General features: G+C 41.2%; 1 protein-coding gene across 1 annotated transcript in view; it reads right to left on the bottom strand.

The window, feature by feature from the left end:
- Positions 1-20962, bottom strand: part of LOC140466593 (uncharacterized) — a 44488-nt gene extending 23526 nt beyond the window's left edge. Inside the window, exons 1-14 of the mRNA XM_072562044.1 lie at positions 20950-20962; positions 20255-20311; positions 20105-20161; positions 19964-20014; positions 16303-16359; positions 16156-16212; positions 16009-16065; positions 12234-12281; positions 12093-12143; positions 10298-10345; positions 10185-10208; positions 10006-10062; positions 6149-6205; positions 4337-4395 (exon numbers count right to left, since the gene is read on the bottom strand). Of these exons, the coding sequence (XP_072418145.1) occupies positions 4337-4395; positions 6149-6205; positions 10006-10062; positions 10185-10208; positions 10298-10345; positions 12093-12143; positions 12234-12281; positions 16009-16065; positions 16156-16212; positions 16303-16359; positions 19964-20014; positions 20105-20161; positions 20255-20311; positions 20950-20962 (693 nt within the window). The remainder of the gene's footprint in view (positions 1-4336; positions 4396-6148; positions 6206-10005; positions 10063-10184; positions 10209-10297; positions 10346-12092; positions 12144-12233; positions 12282-16008; positions 16066-16155; positions 16213-16302; positions 16360-19963; positions 20015-20104; positions 20162-20254; positions 20312-20949) is intronic.
- Between the last annotated feature and the right edge of the window lie 828 nt (positions 20963-21790).

Below are 21790 nucleotides of genomic sequence, written 5' to 3' on the forward strand. Positions count from 1 at the left end.
ACTGAGCCCAGTGTTGGGGAGAGATTGAGCCCAGTGCGGGGGAGAGATTGAGCCCAGTGCGGGGGAGAAATTGAGTCCAGTGCGGGGGAGAGATTGGGCCCAATGTGGGGAGAGACTGAGCCCAGTGTGGGGGAGAGATTGAGCCCAGTGCGGGGGAGAGACTAAGCCCAGTGCGTGGGGAGAGATTGAGCCCATTGTGGGGGAGAGATTGAGCCCCATGTGAGAGGTTGAGCCCAGTGTGGGGACAGATTGAGCCCAATGCGGGAGAAGAGATTAAGGTCAGTGCAGGGGAGGGATTGAGCCCGGTGTGAGAGAGATTGAGCCCAGTGTGGGGAGAGATTGAGCCCACTGTGGGGGAGTGATTGAGCCCAGTGTGGGGGGAGAGATTCAGCCCAGTGTGGGGGTCAGATTCAGCCCAGTGTGGGGTAGAGATTCAGCCCAGTGCAGGGGGAGAGATTGAGCCCAATGGGCAGGGAGAAATTGAGCCCAATTTGAGAGAGATTGAGCCCAGTGTGGAGGAAGAGATTAAGCTCAGTGCAGGGGAGAGATTGAGCCCGGTGAGGGGGAGATTGAGCCCATTGTAGGGGAGAGATTGAGCCTAGTGCATGGGAGACATTGAGCCCAGGGTGGGGAGAGATTGAGCCCAGTGTGGGGAGAGATCGAGCCCAGTCGGGGGATGAGATTAATCTCAGTGCAGGGAAGAGATTGAGCCTGGTGTGGGGGAGAGATTGAGCCCAGTGTGGGGGAGAGATGGAATCCAGTGCATGGGGAGAGATTGAGCCCAGTGCAGGGGGAGAGATTGAGCCCAGTGCGTGGGGAGAGATTGAGCCCAGTGCGTGGGGAGAGATTGAGCCTACTGCAGGGGGAGAGATTGAGCCCATTGTGGGGGAGAAATTGAGCCCAGTGCGTGGGGAGAGATTGAGCCCAGTGCGTGGGGAGAGACTGAGCCCATTGTGAGAGAGATTGAGCCCAGTGTGGGGAAGAGATTGAGCCCAGTGTGGGGGAGAGGTGGAGCCCAGTGCAGGGGAGAGATTGCGCCCAGTGCATGGGGAGAGATTGAGCCCAGTGCAGGGGGAGAGTTGGAGCCCAGTGTATGGGGAGAGATTGAGCCCAGTGCGGGGGAGAGATGGAGCCCAGTGTATGGGGAGAGATTGAGCCCAGTGCGTCAGGAGAGATTGAGCCCAGTGTGAGAGAGATTGAGCTCATTGTGGGGGGAGAGATCGAGCTCAGCGCGAGGGATGAGATTAAGCTCAGTACAGGGGAGAGATTGAGCCCAGTGCGTGGGGAGAGATTGAGCCCTGTGGACAGGGCGAGATTGAGGCCAGTGTGGGAGAGATTGAGCCCAGTCTGGGGGAGAGATGTGGCCCAGTGCATGGGGAGAGATTGAGCCCAGTGTGGGGGAGAGATTGAGCCCAGTGCATGGGGAGAGATTGAGCCCAGTGCATGGGGAGAGATTGAGCCCAGTGCGTGGGAGAGATTGAGCCCAGTGCGTGGGGAGCGATTGAGCCCATTACAGGGGAGAAATTGAACTCAGTGCGGGGAAGAGAATGAGCCCAGTGTGGGAGAGATTAAGCCCAGTGTGGGAGAGAGATTGAGCCCAGCATGGGGGAGAGATTGAGCCCAGAGTGGGGGAAGAGATTGAGCCCAGAGTGGGGGAAGAGATTGAGCCCAGTGTGAGTGAGATTGAGCCCAGTGCGAGGGATGAGATTAAGCTCAGTATAGGGGAAAGAGTGAGCTGAGTGCGGGAGAGAGATTGAGCCCAGTGCGTGGGGAGAGATTGAGCCCTGTGAACAGGGCGAGATTGAGCCCAGTGTGGGAGAGATTGAGCCTAGTGTGGGGGAGAGATGTGGCCCAGTGTATGGGGAGAGATTGAGCCTAGTGTATGGGGAGAGATTGAGCCCAGTGTGGGGGAGAGATTGAGCCCAGTGCATGGGGAGAGATTGAACCCAGTGCATGGGGAGAGATTGAGCCCAATGCGGGGGAGAAATTGAGCCCAGTGCAGGGGAGAGATTGAACCCAGTGCGAGGGAGAGATTGAGCCCAGTGCAGGGGAGAGACTGAGCTCAGTGCTTGGGGAGAGACTGAGCCCATTGTGGGGGAGTGATTGAGCCTAGTGTGGGGAGAGATTGAGCTCAGTGCGGGGTAGAGCGATTGAGTCCAGTGTGGGGGAGAGATTGAGCTCAGTGTGGGGGAGAGATTGAGCCCAGTGTGAGAGAGATTAAACCCAGTTTGGGGGAGAGATCGGATCCAGTGCGCAGGGAGAGATTGGGCCCAGTGTTACAGCGATTGAGCCCAGTGTGTGGAGTGATTGAGCCCAGTGCAGGGGAGAGATCGAGCCCAGTGCAGGGGAGAGATTGAGCTCAGTGTGAGAGAGATTGAACCCAGTTTGGGGGAGAGATCGGGTCCAGTGTGCAGGGAGAGATTGTTCCCAGTGTGACAGCGATTGAGCCCAGTGTGTGGAGTGATTGAGCCCAGTGCAGGGGAGAAATTGAGCCCAGTGAGGGGGAGAGATCGAGCCCAGTGCAGGGGATGAGATTAAGCTCAGTACAGGGGAGAGAGTGAGCCCAGTGCATGGGGAGAGATTGAGCCCAGTGTGGGGGAGAGATTGAACCGAGTGCCTGGGAGAGACTGAGCCCAGTGGATGGGGAGAGATTGAGCTCAGTGCTGGGGAGAGCGATTGAGTCCAGTGTGGGGAAGAGATTGAGCCCAGTGTGAGGAGAGATTGAGCTCTGTGCTGGGGAGAGCGATTGAGTCCAATGTGGGGGAGAGATTGAGCCCAGTATAGGGGAGAGATTGAGCCCAGTGTGAGAGCGATTAAGCCCAATGTGTGGAGTGATTGAGCACAGTGCAGGGGAGAGACTGAGCCCAGTTTGGGGGAGAGATTGAGCCCAATGTGGGGGAGTGATTGAGCCCAATGCGGGGGAGAGATTGAGCCCAGTGCGGGGGGGAGATTGGGCCCAATGTGGGGAGAGACTGAGCCCAGTGTGGGGGAGAGATTGAGCCCAGTGGATGGGGAGAGATTGAGCCCAGTGCAGGGGAGAGATTGAGCCCAGTGCGGGGGAGAGATTTGGCCCAATGTGGGGAGAGACTGAGCCAAGTGTGGGGGAGAGATTGAGCCCAGTGGATGGGGAGAGATTGAGCCCAGTGCAGGGGAGAGATTGGGCCCAATGTGGGGAGAGACTGAGCCCAGTGTTGGGGAGAGATTGAGCCCAGTGCGGGGGAGAGATTGAGCCCTAGTGCGGGGGAGAAATTGAGTCCAGTGCGGGGGAGAGATTGGGCCCAATGTGGGGAGAGACTGAGCCCAGTGCGGGGGAGAGATTGAGCCCAGTGCGGGGGAGAGATTGGGCCCAATGTGGGGAGAGACTGATCCCAGTGTGGAGGTTTACTTTGAGCCGAGTGTGAGAGAGATTGAGCCCAATGTGAGAGCAATTGAGACCAGTGTGGGGAGTGATTGATCCCAGTGTAGGGGAGAGATTGAGCACAGCATGGGGGAGAGATTAAATCCAGTCTGGGAGAGAGATTGAACCCAACATGGGGAGCCCAGCATGGAATGACTGCAGGCTTATGTCTAAAGAAGCACTATAATTTGGAACTTCTAACTTTATTTCTTATTTACTACTTTATATTAACAAAAACTGCAATGTTGAACTTTTATTCCTATATTTTTTGACATTTTACCTAAGATTATGTACCTCGGTACCTTGTACCTAAGATAATGCTGTGAATGGGACATTGTAAACTTATTACTCCTGAATCCTTGGACTTGAGTACGTGTGACAATAAAACCTAATTCTAAATTCTAATTTGTACTTTATATTTATATAGCTTTTAATGAGAGTTTTGTTAAACAAAAATGTCAGCACAGCTATCAACAATAAATTGGGAGAGATGCAAGGATCCTGTAGTGGTGTGAATCTATTTGAAAGAGCTTGTTTCATAACACTTAGGCTTCACAAATGTTCTGTTGCATAAGTGAGTTCATGAAACAATGAGTATTTCAGATGTGAAGCATAACTTCCCTATTGCATTCAATTTCCCTTGCAATAAAACGTGACATTCTATGAGCTTTCCTCATTACTTGCTGTACCGTGAATCATGCACTGGGGAACCCACATCTCTCTGCAACCTCTCACCATTTAGATAATATGCTTCCTTTTTATTCTGTTTGCAAAAAGGGCAATTTTACACTTTCCCATTGTTGTGCTTCATTTGCCAGCTCTTCATTCATTCACTTAAACTATCTGGACAGACTACAAGCAGTATATTTTATTTATTTGTCTGAAAAAACCAGGTTCTTACACAGGAACCTATAAATTAACTGCATAAATATGACATACCTTACATGTGGGTGCTACAGTTTCAAGTGTAGGACTTAAAAGTGTTGAAAGGGTGACACCTTAAGAAAAAAAAATGTTCAAACAGTAACCAAGAAAGTATCTGAAGTTTTGATGCTTTGATAGGAATTAAACCCAATAGATTTTGAACAGAATTCAGGGAAGAGAGTAGATTGACTATTTTAAGTCACATTTAGGTTCTGCTAGAAGGATGGTTTAAGATATATCCACACGATCAAAGGTATAAGATCTTCTACATCACCTTATATTCCATTGACTTGGATCTCAGGATCTAGAGGCAGCAATGCGTGAGATTCAGAAATCTCCCAACAGATTTCCAGACACTACGGTATCTCAACTCAGTATATTTTAAAAAATATTTCCTTGCAGTTATGTCTATGAATACTGCACTTCAACACAAATGATCAATGGGAGCTTAGCACAATCCTAAGAGAGATCTGGAAGGGAGATTTTCATAAACTATATGGATCTTGGTGAGGTGTCGGTTTCTGCCGGTGCTCCAGTTTCCTTCCATAGTCCAGAGATGTGCATGTTAGGTGTATTGGCCATGCTAAATTACCCATAGTGTTCAGGGATGTGTAGGTTGGGTGCATTAGCCATGGGAAATGTAGGGTAACGACGATAGGGTAGGGGGATGGATCTAGGTAGGATGCTGTTTGTAGGGTCAGTGTGGACTCGATAGGCGAAATTGCCTGCTTCCACACTGTAGGGATTCCATTCTATTCTCAAACCTGAAGTACAGTATACAGTTTTGGTCCCTGTATTTAAAAAAGGATGGACTTGCATTGGAGGCTGTTCAAAAGAGATTCACTGGGTTCCTAGGATGAAGGAATTAGCTTATCATTAATGGTTAAACAGGTTAGGCCTTTATTCATGAGAGTTTAGAGAAATAAGGAATGAATTTATTGAAAAGTACATGATTTTCTGAGTGTGTTTGCCAATATTGAGAAGATATTTCCATTAGTTGGGGAATCTCAAACTGTCAGAGTTACAGTATATGTGGACATTTATTTAAAACAGAGGCAAAGGAATTTCTTCTCTGAGCTGGTAGTTAATGTCTGGAATTCTCTATCTCAGAGAGTTATGGAGCGAGATCACTGCAAGTATTCAAAGAGGTGTTAGATTTCTGAAGTTTCGGGGAAGTTGGTGGCTATGCTGAGCTGGCATGTAAGAGCAGTTAAGGGTTGAAATGGATCAGCCCTGACTTCGTTGAATGCTGAGGCATGCATGAAGACGTGCTCCTGTTCTTATTTCTTATGTTATTATGTAACCTTCTTGAAGATTCAGGAAAATTCATATTTTGGCTCAGGAGATCACACTATATTTCAGGTTCTCGCATAGCAAGCAGAATCGAAGGGTCATTGAAATCAAAACATTGACTCCGTCTGTTCTCCACAAATGCTGCCAGACTGGCTGAGTTTCTCCTGTAATTCCAGTTTTTGTTTCAGATTTCCAGCATCTATATGTCTCTGTTTTATTACCAAGAAATTAACTTTGCTGTGTCTGGACACTTATTCATTTTCAGCATTATAACTTATCACTTTCAGCTTCCTCAGGTCCTTCACAAATCAATGTCAATGTATAAACAAGGCTAAGGAAACCCCAGATAGATTCCAAGTGATAATGAGAAAACCAATACTCCCTTGTATTGGTCATTTCAGAAAATGTAGATATGGCTGTCTTCATAATTCCTGTCAGCTCTTCGTAACAAAACAGACAAGATATTCTGATTAATAAAAATCCAATTTCAGTAACTTAATTTCAACTGCTGGAGAGAAAATTAGCTGTACTAACCAGTTGAGGAGGTCTCAGATAATGCCAATATTCCTGTTATTGCAGTTGATTTTGACCCTTAATAATAGAGAAAAATGTTAGAGAACATTCATTCACATTCTAAGTGAAATATTACATATATTTTAGATATTATTTTTACTTCATCACAACTGAAATATTGAGTCATAAATGCTCTTATGAACATAGTAGTCAAATCAGTAATACAGCTCTCACAACCATGCAGTTAAACTTTTATTTATTCATTTACTTGGTGAGGGTGTCGCTAGCTCAGCCAGCATTTACTGCCCATCCCTAAATGCCTAGAGGGCAGATCAAGGACCAACAACATGATAAAAGTTTATTTGTCTTTTTGAAATAGACATGGCATCCTACAAAATGGCTCCCAGAAATCTCAAGACTGGTTTTATTGGTGCACTGTCAGCCTGATGCATTATTTCAGTATAATTCATAAAGGGAGACTTTTAGAATTTGATTAACCTTTTGGTCCTTCTAAAGGTGAGACAGTCAAAACTTCTGAGAAAATGGGAGCACTGGAAAAACAGCATAATTGACTTTACTGGTTCAAACAACAATTCAGCAAAGTTAGCATCACAGCTATCTTTATCACAGCTATCTATTCTTTATAGCAGACTGTGAGATAGTATTTCGTTTGCACTCCGAGAAAAACTCAGAGTCACCATAAGAGAGAAAGAGTTGTCAGCCAAACAGAGCATGACAAGAAAGACAATCCACATAAAGGACTGCTGTACTGAAATAGGAAACCAAAGACTACAACCTACAGTATTGCAAAAGCAGAATGAATGAGCTTTCACTCCTTCCCAGAATTGAATGCTTAGTCCTGTGGGAGAGAGTAGTTGGAACGAATCAACTACTGAAACATCATATCGGCTGAACTCTGACTTTGAGTTTCCAACCCTTTTCTATGTAAAAAATATCAGATAACATCCATGTTTATGAAAGCTATTTCATTCAAAATTCATTCAATCCCAGAATTAAAGTGCATCAGTCATCAGAGAGGAAGGCAAAACTCAACATGTTTGTGTCCACATTAGCCACCATAGGGCACGGGAAATGTTTCAAACATGACATCAAGCATTCACTATTTCCTGTCATTCTATTGATTTCACACTTCCATATTTTTATGTATGAAACCAGTTGAAGGCAATACTGGACAGGTCAGATTCCAGAGATAAATCAAGCTTGATAGACTATAATTTTAGTATTAGCAATTTGACCACCATAATAGTTAGTCACTGAAAATATTCACATGCTGCCAATGTGAGTAATTATTGAAAATATAAAAGACTAATGTTTAATAGACAAGAAAATATAAAACAAAACCTGCGGTATATATGAAATGACCTTAAAACATCGTAAGATACCTTTCCAGCTCTGATGGCTTGGAGACCATCACAACTGAATTGCCCTTCTGCAGGCATAGATTGTTTCTTCTGAGCTGAACCTGCTTGTGACCCTTAGCCTCATTTCTGTAGAGACCAAACTTAACATACTTGAACAGTTAATGAATCAGGTGATATCCAGCCATTTAGTGTGAGTCAGATTTTTTTTGTACGTGCTTTTAGGCACAATATAAATAACAAATTCATCCTTAATGAAATAAAACCAAAACAAAATCCCTAATTTAGAATCCAAGTTCCATAATAATAATAATATCTTATAAAATTTTCATCACAATATCAATGGACTGAATATATGAAGAATTGCAATTCAATGCCAATAACAAGAGGCTTCATGCCAATTCCTGATGCCCGAACTGTCGATTCTCCTGCTCCTTGGATGCTGCCTGACCTGCTGCGCTTTTCCAGCAACACATTTTCAGCTTCACTCATCATATTTGGCTGACCAGATTTTATGCGCCAATAAGAAAACAATTGCTCATCTGTAGTCATAATATTCAAAAAGGCAAGTCTGGTGGACTGCATAGAACCTGTTGACCCAATATAGCAGAAAACATACCACAAAGCAATGAAGTCACAAACTAAGAAGACACAAAATTAGGAGCAGGAGAAAACCCTTTGAGTCTCTCACACATCATGTCATGAACATCAGTAAGATCATCCTCTCATTCATATCAACTCTGGTGGATACAGACCTAGTTTGTCAAAAAATCCTCACAAAAATACCCCTTTATCCCAAAAATCAATCATGTGAACCTCCTCTGAACCACTTCAAAGATAATTATATCCTAAGGAGGCAAAGCAGGATAGTTTCACCAAAGTCTGTTGCCTTACCAATACACTTTACAATTGTCACAAAACGTGCATACTTTTGTATTCAATTGCCTTTTCAACAAGTGACAACCTTCAATTTGTCTTTTCAATCACTTGCTGTTTCTAAATACTAACCTTTTAAGATTCAAGTAACTGTATATCCAAATCCATTTGCAACCCCTCTCCATTTTAATAATATCCTGCTTTTCCCTTATTCCTGCTGAATTGGACAAATACACATTTTCTGACATAATGCTCCATCTGCCTTGTATTTGCCAATCACTTAATTTATCTATATTCCTTTATAGATTCTTTATACCCTCTTCACAACTTACTTTCCTAACTATTAGCAAATTTAGCAACCAAGCCATTGATATAAAACATATTTACTTGAGGTTCCAGTACTGATCTTGTGGCATTTATCCTAACACTTTAAAGGAAAGATTGTAGAGATAGGGAAGGCATTGGTCAAAATATTGCTAAACACTCTGGATTTTATGAGGCTTCCGGGGAACTGGTAAACCCATATGACACTCCTGTTTAAGTGGGAAGGGAGACAGAATGCAGGAAAATATAGGCCAGTTAATCTGGCACCTGAGAAACACTAGAATCCATTATTAAGGAATAAATAGCAGAACATTTATAGAGTCATAGAGCATACAGCATGGAAACAGACCCTTTGGTCCAACTAGTCCTTGCTGACTACAATCCCAAAATAAACTAGTTCCACCATCCCCCTTGCCCATCCCCCTCCAAACCTTTTGTATTCATATACTTACCCAAATGTCTTTTAAACATTACAATTGTACCTACATTCCCCACTTCCTCTGGAAGTTCATTCTACATACAAACCACCCTCTGTGTAAAAACATTGCCCCTCATGTCTTTTTAAAATCTCTCATGTTAAAAATGTGCTCCTTTTTTCCACTGGAATGTAGGATATTGAGAAGGTTATAAAATCATGAGGTGTATAGATAGGGTTAATGATACGTGTCTTGTCCCTAGAATGGGGGATTTCAAGACTAGGGGGCACATTTTTAATACCACTGATGGTGATCAGTGAAGTACTTGTTCTTCCTGTTGTTGCTGTTAACCCTAGTTGGCACAGGAAGTAAAAGAAACTATCAATTCTCTGCAGACTGGAATGATCATTCTGGAAGTGTTACAGCTGGTCAGATCAATTGATACATGTGATCATCCAATTTCAAAATGTGCTCACAAATGTTAGAAGGTCTTCAAAATGCACATAAAGCATTGTTTGATTAAGTAAGTAGTAAACGCAATGGGTACCATGAAGAGGAATTCTTAATTCAAGTTGCCTGCAAATTCAAGTTAGATTGTGAGCAGGAAAAGCAAAATTGAAATCTTAACAGCAAACATTTCAAGAACTAATCAGAACACACCAACATATTCCAGTTAAGAACAAACTTAATTTTAAAGCACACTCATCAAATAAGGTCCATACAAACAAAAATGTGGAATTTCTCCCAAGCTCTCAATTGGTACATTTCCCAATGGAAGGACTGATATAAGGGACTACCTCTTTCCCTGCCAGCAACAAATCACTACACTGGCCCTTTTTTCCATAGCAAATTGCTCTTTTCACAAGAGAAAACTTTTACTCACCACTAATCTGAGTAACAGGGCTACCGCTCATGGTTATTTCTGTGCCTTGACTTGGCCCTACATAGAACAGAACACAATAAATCTTTACAATTCTGATGTAGCACTTCATTGACTACACACATTAAGGTGAAGTGAGCTTTACTTAACGGTATGGATAGTTGCAAGAGAAAATGGCGTACCTCTCATTGTGGTTGGACTATGCACTAAATAGCAGAGGAAAAATATGGAATTTCAATGCAGGTTTTTAAAAAAATTTCTTTCATACCCTGTTACAGAGATGAACGATACTTACATCTGTTCATAATTTGTGACACGCTTGACTTTCCTGTTGATGGTAAACCTGGTTAGTACAGAAAGGAAAATAAAGGAAACTATCAGTTCTCGGCAGTCTGGAGTGATCATTCTGGGAATGACACACCGATTCACATCAATTGATATATGTGAGTAAGCAATTTCAATATGTGCTCACAAACATTTGAAGATCTTCAATATGTACATAAATGATCATTTGAATAAGTAAGTAGTAAATACAATGGTCACCGTGAAGAGGAATGCTTGATTCAAGTTGCCTAGCAAATTCAAATTGAATTTGCATGCCAGTACAACAAAATTGAAATCTTAACAGCAAACATTTCCAGAATTCCTTACAACCCATCGAGTTGTTCCTATAAACAACAAACTTATTTTTAAAGCATACTACAGGATTTAAAAAATTCAAGGTTCATAATCAAAATTGCTAATTGAACACATCATCAATTTTTCCACATTGAATACTGTTGTGGAATTTGCTTACAAAATATCGTTCCATTTGACTTTATAACTATGAAATCCACAAGCAATTAATATAATAGTCCACAATCAAGATAACAGAATCCTTTCATTAAGAATTCTTCTTGAGAAGCTTTGCTCTCAAGGTTTACAATCATTATAAGCAACACAATTGTGATTTGAAAAAACAATTGTTTTGTATAAAAAAATGAATTAGGGTTTCCAGAGTAATTGGCAGCAAGCTACTGCTGCTTTTCAAAGATAGAAAAGTAAACTCCTAGTAATCCCCAAATTTACATTGTAAACCACAAATGAACATTGTATATACTGCTCTTCTACATTGTTCAATATATTTTCAATTTATCAAAAGTTCTAATATTTCATTACACCTCAAAACTGTTGCTTATAATGATTGTAAGTCTTGAGAGCAAAGCTTCTCATAAGAAGAATTATTAATGAAAGAATTCTGTTATCTTGATTGTGGACTATTATATTAATTGCTTGTGGATTTCATAGTTGTAAAGTCAAATGGATTGATATTTTGTTACCAAAATCCACAACAGTATTCAATGTATAAAAATTGATGATGTATGTTCAGTGAGCAACTTTGATTATCAATCTTGATTTTGTACTCAGATTCTGGCAAGTGTAACCCATCTGACTGCAGCCTTGAAAATTATCAAGCTTAAACAACAATACACATCTTTTCAACTTTTCCTAAAGCTATCCATGTTTGTCCTTGAGGTTTGGAATGTCAGCCAAAAGTCAACATTCCAATAGCTCTGCAAAGTATTGATCTGTCAGTTTCAAACCACATATACTTCAAAAAACACAGTGGGGGACATAATGCCATCATCTGTGTGCATAGTTTATACCACAGGGCACAGAAAATGTCTTGAATGATGATATTAAGCATTTTAATTTACATTCTAGCATTCCACTTCTTTCCCAGCAAGAAATGATGGCAGAACCCAGGATGAAAGATGCAAATCCAACAAATTTGAGCCTCACAAAAAGAAATGTGGATTTTCTTGCAAGCTAGGTGAATTGGCCATGCTAAATTGCCCGTAGTGTTAGGTGTATTAGTCAGAGGGAAATGGGTCTGGGTGGCTTGCTCTTTGGAGGGTCGGTGTGGACTTGTTGGGCTGAAGGGCCTGTTTCCACACTGTATCTAATCTAATCTAATCTAATACCTATTATATTTCTACATAGATGGACTGATATATTGGACTACTTCATTCTCTGTCAACAAGAAATCACTACACTGGCTCTTGCTTCTATGGCAAATTACTTTTGGCAAAGAGAAAACTTATACTTACCACTTATCAGAGTGACAGGTCTACTAGTCATGGGTATCTCTGTGCTTGGCCCTATATAGTGGAGAACACCATCAATCATATAGAATCCTCACATTACACTCCATTGACGACATGCATTAAAGCAAAATGAGCTTTACTTACTAGTATGGATGGTTGTAGGTGGACCTCTCATTGTAGTTGGACCACGCACTAAAGTGAAGAGTAAAAATATGGAACTTTAATGCAGGTTTTGCAACAAATTTCTTTCATATTCTGATAAGGAGATGAACAATACTAATCACTGATGGTGATCTGTGAAGTGCTTAGTTTTCCTGATGCTGCTGTTGTTGTTAATCCTAGTTAGCACAGAAAAGAAAAGAAAAGAAAACTATCAATTCTTGACAGGCTGGAATGATCATTCTGCAAATGATCCAGCTATTCACATCAAATGATACGTGTGATCAAGCAGTTTCGAAATGTGCTCACAAACATTTGACATGCACATAAAGCATCGTTTGAATAATTAAGTAGCAAATGCAGTGGTCACCATAAAGAAGAATTCTTGATTCAAGTTGTCTGCAACTTCAAATTGGATTGCAAGCAGGAGCAACAAAATTGAAATTTTGACAGATTTCATTCTCTACCAGCATCAAATCACTACACGGGCCTTCGTTTCCACATTAATTTGCTCTTGACAAGGAGTAAACTCAGTATACTTACCACTAATCCAAGAAACAGGGCTGCTAATCAAGTATGTTTTTGTGCCTGGAATTGACCCTAGTAAGATTAGATTCCCTACAGTGTGGAAACAGGCTCTTCGGCCCAACAAATCCACACCAACCCTCCGAAGAGTAATCCACCCAGACACATTCCCTCTGACTAATGCACCTAACACTATGGGCAATTTAGTACGGCCAATTCACCTGGCCTGCACATCTTTGGATTGTGGGAGGTAGCATATTCCTTATTTCTATTTGTAAGGATCTTAATTGTTGAGGGTGCTGTAAAATTAAGTTTGTCCTTGATAGGAACAAGTTTGGTGTGGTCTAAAAAAATGAAATTTATCAAGATTTCAATTTTGTTGCTCCTGCTTGCAATAAAGCAGAGAACTCAATCAATTATGCAGAATCCTCATGCTTCACCCCATTGACTACATGCATTGAGGTGTAGCGAGCTTTACTTAGTAGCACAGATGGGTGCAGGAGAAACTGGTGTACCTTTCACTGTAGTTGAACCATGTGCTAAATTACAGAAGAAAATTACGGAGTTTTAATGCAGCTTTTGCAACAAAATTCTTTCTGATAAGGAGATAAATGATACTCACCACTGATAGTAATCTGTGAAGTCCCTATCATTTGTGATTTGCAGCAAATGTGAATTTTGTAGTCATCACAAACTTTCTGTGAAGACCCTTTAGAGACCTTACACACCAGTCCTAGATAATTTTCAAAAATCACATCATCTGCTGATTCATAGACAATTCTATTATTTCATTGCGTTTTGAGGCAAGAAATCTTTCCTTAACTGTCATAAATAGTCTACCCCATATCCTGAGACTGTGCCCCCCGGTTATAGACTCCACATTAGGGAAAACACCGTCCCTGCAGTTAGTCTGTCTACTCTCTTAGAATTTTAGAACTTTTCTAACCAACCTGTTCAGACATGTTTTTGCATACCACTGGAGTAGATGTGACTTGGAACACACTCCTCCTGGCACAGAAACAGATACACTACCATTGCACTCGTTAGAATTTGATAAGGTCAGTCAGATCCGCTGTCATCCTTCGAATGTCTCGTAAATGTAGAAAACATCCTCCCTGCATTTAGTCTGTCTACTTCTCTTAGAATTTTAGACCTTTTCCAACCAATCTGTTCAGGCATGTTTGTGCACACCTCTGGAGCAAATATGACTTGGAACCTAGTCCTCCTGGCACAAATGTAGGTACACTACCATTGCACTCATTAGAATTTGATAAGATCAATCAGATCTGCTGTCATCCTTCAAATGTCTTGTGAGTAAGTGTAGTGGCAAATGCAACAGTCCTCCTATGACAAGCAATGCCCTCACTGCTATCAGCCTCAGATAACCAATGGTGAACTCCTTCTATGCCAAGTATACCCTCTCTTAGCGAGGCAACCTAAAATTACATGCATTACTCCAGGCTTGGTCTCATAAAAGGTCCCTTGTAACTGCAATAAAGCATCCATGCAGCTGAACTTAAATCAATTTGCAATAAAGGCCAACATACCATTTGCCTTTCTAACTGTTTGCTGCTTGTGCTTGTCTATTTTCATTGACTAGTGTACTTCTTACGTCCATACTTCGCAATAAGACAACACTTAAACAATACTTTTCCTTTCTATTTATTGCATCAAAGTGTATGACTTCCACAACAAAGTGTATAACTTTACAGATGGTCATGCTCTACTGCATCTGCCAAGTGTTTCCCCACTCACTCAATGTCTCTGCATCACTTTGAAACGTCCATGCAACCTTCTCATAATTCATAATAAGACCATAAGACCACAAGACATAGGAGTGGAAGTAAGGCCATTCGGCCCATCGAGTCCACTCCGCCATTCAATCATGGCTGATGGGCATTTCAACTCCACTTACCCGCACTCTCCCCGTAGCCCTTAATTCCTCGAGACAACAAGAATCTATCAATCTCTGCCTTGAAGATATATAGCGTCCTGGCCTCCACTGCACTCTGTGGCAATGAATTCCACAGGCCCACCACTCTCTGGCTGAAGAAATGTCTGCGCATTTCTGTTCTGAATTGACCCCCTCTAATTCTAAGGCTGTGTCCACAGGTCCTAGTCTCCTCACCTAACGGAAACAATTTCCTAGCGTCCATCCTTTTCAAGCCATGTATTATCTTGTACCAGATAATATAATCCCATCCAGAATTGTCTCATCAGCAAACTTATAAATTCTGCATTCATTCCTTTATCCACACAACTTATACATCTCACTAATTAGTTGATTCAGCTGTCTGAACAGCTGTGTTACAATGCTGGGCACTGCCAATAGCATGGGTTCAATACCTGCACTGACTGAGGGAACCTCTCACATCACCTGAGGTATGTTGTTCCTCAGGTCAAACTACAACCAGATTTCTCTCTAACGAGACAGAAGTCCATTCGTCAGATCAATCTACATTGACTTACTTTTTTCTAAAATCATATCATGAATATATAGGCTGAAGCACTGAATCTTGTGGTATCCAATCAGTGACTGCCTGCCATTTAGAAAAATACATTTAATTCCACTCTCTGTTCCCAGTCTGTAAACCAATATTGATCATTTTTAGTTTGAATGAAAAATAACCTGACACAGTTGTCAATGAGGACTGCAAATGCTGGAGATCAGAGCCGAAAATGTGTTGCTGGAAAAGCGCAGCAGGTCAGGCAGCATCCAAGAAGAAGTGCTCATGCCCGAAATGTCGATTCTCCTGCTCCTTGGATGCTGCCTGACCTGCTGGGCTTTTCCAGCAACACATTTTCAACAGTTGTCAATGAGATAAGTTGATCAAAAAAAACCTTTTCATATATAAACATCATCCTTCTCATATATAAACTATTTGTACAGGACATGAGGTGAAGTAAAGGCAACATTTTTGCGCACAACATATACCATAATGCACAGAAAATGTCTTGATCAATGACATCAAGCATTCATTTTTAGCAGTCATTCTATCATTCCACTTCTTTCCCATCAGGAAATAATGTCAGCACACAGGATGAAACATGCATAGTCAACACATAATATGCTCACAAATGAAAATAGGAATTTCTCCCGAGCTCCTAATGTGTACCTTTCCACACGGATGGACTGATGTATTGGATAAATTCATCCTCCATCAGCAATCAGTTGTTACACTGACCCATTTTTCCAACACAAATGGTTCTCGACAAAGAGAAAACTAATTCTCACCTTTAATCTGAGTAACAGGGCTACTAATCATGGATATTTTGGTGCCTGGACTGGGCCCTATGTGACAGAGAAAGGAATCAATAACATGCAATTTTGACATTGTAGTCCATTAATTACATGCATGAATGTGAACCGACCTTTACTTACCAGTATGGATGATTGTAGAAGAAACTGGAGGACCTATCACTGTAGTTGGACCATGCGCTAAAGAGCAGAGGCAAGTTATGGTTTTTAAAAAGCAGTCTTTGCAAAATAGTTCTTTCATACTCTAATAAGATGACAGACAATACTCACCACTGATGGTGATCTGCGTAGTTTTTGGTATTCCTGTTGCTGCTGTTGTTGTTAACCCTAGTAAGGAAAGAAAAGATTAAAGAAAAAAACTATTAATTTTCAGCACGCAGGAAGGATAATTTTGTGTATGTTCCACCTATCACAATAATTAGTTAATTCATATGATCAAGTAATTGTAAATGGCGCAAACAAACATTTGAAGGAGATCTTCAACAGGTACACAAAATATAACCTCAATAAATCTGAAGAAAATGCAATGGTAACCATATAGAGGTATTCTTGGATCAAGTTGCATGCAAATTCAAATTGGCTTGAGAGTACAACAATTGAAAATTTCACAGCAAACATTCCCAGAATTCTTTTGAACGCACACCAACTTGTTTTGATAAAGAACATGTTTAATTTTCGAGCTTACTGCAGGAATTCAAAAAACAAAGGGAGATATTTAAAATACTCACTCAACATCCATCATCAAATTCTCGACATTGTGTAATGTTATGGATTCTGGTTGCAAAACATCAGTCCATTTGACTCTTCAACTTTAAAAAAACCCAGAAGGACTGGCTATATTTGTTCACAATCAACATAATAGAACCCTGTCATTCAGTATATTCCTCACAAGTGGCTTACCTTTGCTGTTTCTACCTCAATGTAATATTCTTGCTTTATCTCCCTTCCCCTTAATGCCTTTATAATTTTAGAAATGATCTGTGACTTTCTTTAATGTATTTCATCAATGGGCTATGACATTCTTCTATGATAGAGAATTCAATGATTTCAATACCCTTTGAGGTAAGATGTCTTTCATTAACTGTCATAAATTGTCTACTCCGTATCTGAAGACTGTGATCCCTGGTTCCAGAAAACAGCCTCCCTGCATGTAGTCTGTCTGGTCCTGTTGGAATTTTTGATCTTTTCTAATTATTCTGTTAGACATGTGATTACACAACTCCGAAGCAGCTTGTCTAGGAACTGAGGCCTTCTGGCACAGATGTAGGGACAGTATCAGCATACTTGTGAAAATTTTATTTGATTAATCAGATTCACTCTCATCTTTCCAATATCTTGAACAAGTTTGGAAGCAGATGAATCTCGCCTCCTAGAACAGACATGCCATCATCCATATCAGCCTCAGAGAACCAATGATGGACTCCCTCAATGCCAAATATATCCTTTCTTACAGCAGCACATTATCATTTCATGCATTATTCCAGGCATGGTCTCACCAAGGCCCCATGTAACTGCAATCAGGCATCCATACTTCTGAATTCAATTTCGTTTGCAATAAAAAGGCCAAAATACCATTTGTCTTTCTGATTGCTTGCTGCTCCTGCCAATCTACTTTCATTGACTGGTGTACAAGCAAACTCTGATCACTTCCTACATCCACACTTCACAATTAGACAACACTTAAACAATAATGTTCCTTTCTGTTGATCACATCAAAGTGCATGACTTGCACACTGAAGTGTATACCTTACGGGTGGACATGCTGTACTGCATCTGCCATGTGTTTGCTCGCTAATTCAACTTCTCTACATCACTTTGAAGCCTTCTTACAACCTTCTCACAATGCATAATCCCGTCTAGAGTTGTGTCATCAGTAAACTTGGAAATTCTGCATGCGGTTCTCTCATCCACAAATGTTTAAACCAAAGTAGAAATGGTCAGAACTTTTATCATCGTGCCATGTTTACAGGATTGTTAATTTCAGTACAACAGCAGTGAAATATGTAAAAAAAAGAATTATTGCTGATGTATAATGAGAAACAAAGATTTCAAAGTTTTCAAAGGGAAGAATCAAAAAGGCAGAATAATCCTATACATCATAACTGTTGCTATTTGTACAGGTCATGAGGCGAAGTAAAGCCAGTAGTTTAGTGCACAGCTTGTACCAAACAGCAAAGAAAATGTCTTGATTGATGACATCAACAAATCGCATTCAGCAGGCATTCTATCATTCTACTTCATTCCCATTAGGAAACAACGTCAGGACACAGGATGAAACATGCTCACAATTAAAATGTGAGCTCCTAACTTGTACATTTTCACATTGACAGACTGACATATTGGACAAATTCATTTTCCACCAGCAATCCAAGGAAAGCAATGGGATCAGACGGAGTACCAGGCCGTGCACTCAGAGCATGTGCAGATCAAATGGCAGAGGTCTTCTCAACCATCTTCGACCTGTCCCTGCAGTAGGCCACTGTCCCTGCCTGTTTCAAGAGGGCCAACATCATCCCTTTGCTTAGGAAGGCTCATGCAGCATGTCTCAATGATTACTGCCCAGTGGCCCTAACTTCGGTGGTCATGAAGTGCTTTAAAAGGCTGGTCATGGCATTAATCAACTCCAGCCTCCCCACTACTCTTAATCCTATCCAATTTGCTTATCAGACCAACAGATCCACGTCCGATGCCATATCACTTGCCCGTTACTCCTCCCCAGAACATCTTGACACCAAGAACAGCGACGTAAGAATCCTCTTCATTGACTACAGTTCAGATTTCAACACTTTTATCCCGTCGAGACTGATGACTAAATTTAGTGATCTTGGACTAAGCCCCACCCTCTGCAACTGGATCCGCAGTTTCCTGATCCACAGGCCACAATCAGTGAAGATTGGGGACAATATTCCATCCTCACTAACACCCAACACTTGAGTCGCCCAGCAGTGCATACTCAGTCCCCTACTGTACTCACTGCATACTAATGACTGCGTCACCAAATACCAGACTAATGCCATTTACAACTTCGCTGATGACACCACCATAGTCTGCCGAATCTCAGAACGCAATGAAACAGACTACAGACGGGAGATGGAAGACCTGGAAAAACGGTGCACTGAGAACAACCTTGCTCTCAATGCCAGCAAAACCAAGGAATGCATCATTGACATTCGGCAGGATGTTACTAACCCCCAGCTACACATTAACAGCACAGAGGTGGAATGAGTGGAGAGTGTCAAGCTCCTGGGAGTGGTCATCCACAACAAGCTTTCTTGGACTCTTCATGTGGACACACTGGTTACAAAGGCCCAACAACATTTATTCTTCCTCAGGCAGCTGAGGAAATTTGGCATGATGGCAAACACCCTTGACAACTTTTATAGGTGCACCATCAAGAGCATTTTGTCTGAATGTATCACTACCTGGTATGGCAACTGTGCCATTCAAGATCGGAGACGGTAACACAGAGTGGTGAACTCAGCCCGGACAATCACAAAGGCCAACCTCCCATCTAAAGAATCCATCTACTAGGACTGCCATCAAGGAAAGACTGCCAGCATTCTTAAAGGTCCATTCAATCCTGGCAATGTTGTTCTACAACCTCTACCATGGGAGAAAGTACAGAAGCCTGCACACACGCACCAGCAGGTTTTGCAACAGTTTCTACCCAACTGGTGTTAAAATACTGAATGGACTCTGAACAAATTCTTAACATTGGCCTGTACCTGTGTTTTTGTTTTTGCCGCTGTTTACTTGTTATTTACTTATCTCTGCTACTTAACTATGTGATCTGCCTGTATTGCTGGCAAGACAATGCTTTTCACTGAGCCTCGGTACATGTGACAATAAATTCAATTCAATTCAATTAAATCAGTTGTTACACTGGCCGTCTTATCCAATACAAATGGCTCTTGACAAAGAGAAAACTAACTCTTGTCTTTAATCCGAGTAACAGGGCTACTGATCATGAGTATCTTGGTGCCTGTGTGACAGAGAAAGGAATCAATAATATGTATTTTTGACATTGCACTCCATTGATTATATGCATGTATGTGAACTGAGCTTTACTTACCAGCATGGATGATTGCAGAAGAAACTGGCGCACCTATCACTGTAGTTGGACCACGCTCTAAATAGCAGAGGAAAATTATGGATTTTATAAAGCAGTCGTATTATATAAATTATTTTTTCATACTCTAATAAGGAGATGGACAATACTCACCACTGATGGTAATCTGCGTAGTCTTTGGTATTTCTGTTGCTGCTGTTGTTGTTAACCCTAGTCAGATTTAAAATAAACTATTAATACTCAGCATGCAGGAAGGATAATTTTGTGTATGTTATATCTATCACAACAATTAATTGACATGAAAAATCAAACAATTTCAAATGGCGCAAACAAACATTTGAAGGAGATCTTCAACAGGTACACAAAATATAACTTCAATAAGTCTGAAGAAAATGCAATGGTCACCATGTAGAGGTATTCTTTACTCAAGTTGCATGCAAATTCAAAATCATTTGAGAGCAGAAAAATTGAACAGTTCACAGCAAACATTTCCAGAATTATTTTTGAACCCACGAGCTTACTACAGGAATTCAAATAACAAAGGGTGACATTCAAAATGCTCACTCAACATCAGTCATCAAATGTTCGAATTTGAGTAATGTTGTGGATACGTGGTCACAAAATATCAGTCCATTTGAGTCTTCAAATTACAAAATCAGAGGGAATGACAATGTTTGTTCACAATCGACATAATAGAATCCTGTCATTCGGTATTTCCTTACAAGATGTTTAACATTGCTGTTTCTACCTCAATGTAATATTCCTCCTTTATCTCCTTCCCCCTTCATGCCTTTATAATTATAGAAATAATCTGTCACTTTCTTGAATGTATTCCATCAACTGTCTACCATAGCCTTCCATGATCGAGAATTCCATGATTTCAATACTCTTTGAGATACGAAGTCTTTCATTGACTGTCGTAAATCGTCTACACCACGTACGAACACTGTGACCTTGATTCCTGAAAACATCCTCCCTGCATTTAGCTTGTCTGGTTCTGTGGGAATTTTGGATCTTTTCTAATTATTCAGTTCTGACATGTGATTACATATAGCTTGAGCAGATTGACTTGGAACTGAATCCTCCTGGCACAGGTGTAGGGACACTGCCAGTGTACTTGTTAGAACTATATTAGATTAATCACATGCACACTCATCCTTCTAATTTCTTATGAAAAGGTCTTGCGGCAAACAAATTTCTCCTGCTAGAACAGACATGCCATCATCCATCTCAACATCATCCATATTCCTGATTATGACTTTCATTAAACCAGGGAGACCATTCACCGTGGCAGACTTGCTCTGGAACAGAAAATAGCACTATATATGAAACCACTCGGAAGTGAATATCATACGCTAATTCTATAAAAACATCCAAGTAGCAAGGCTACATTCACAGAATGAAGTAGTGTCTCAAAGAGGTCTTCCCAAATGTTTCAACCAAAGTAGAAATGGTCAGAACTTTTATCATCATGCCATTCTCAGAGGAAATGCAGATTGCAAATTTCAGCACAACAACAACTGAAATATGTGAAACAAAATTATTATTGCTGAAACATAATGAGAAGCAAAGTTCTCAAAGTCCAGAAGGGAAAAATCAAAATGGTGAATAATCCTACACATGAACATGTGTTGCAATATAAAGGACATGAAGTGAAGTAAAGCCAATATTTTTGTGCACAGCTTATAA

This window comes from Chiloscyllium punctatum, chromosome 44, assembly GCF_047496795.1.
Source record: "Chiloscyllium punctatum isolate Juve2018m chromosome 44, sChiPun1.3, whole genome shotgun sequence".
In the NCBI taxonomy this organism is placed as follows: domain Eukaryota; kingdom Metazoa; phylum Chordata; class Chondrichthyes; order Orectolobiformes; family Hemiscylliidae; genus Chiloscyllium; species Chiloscyllium punctatum.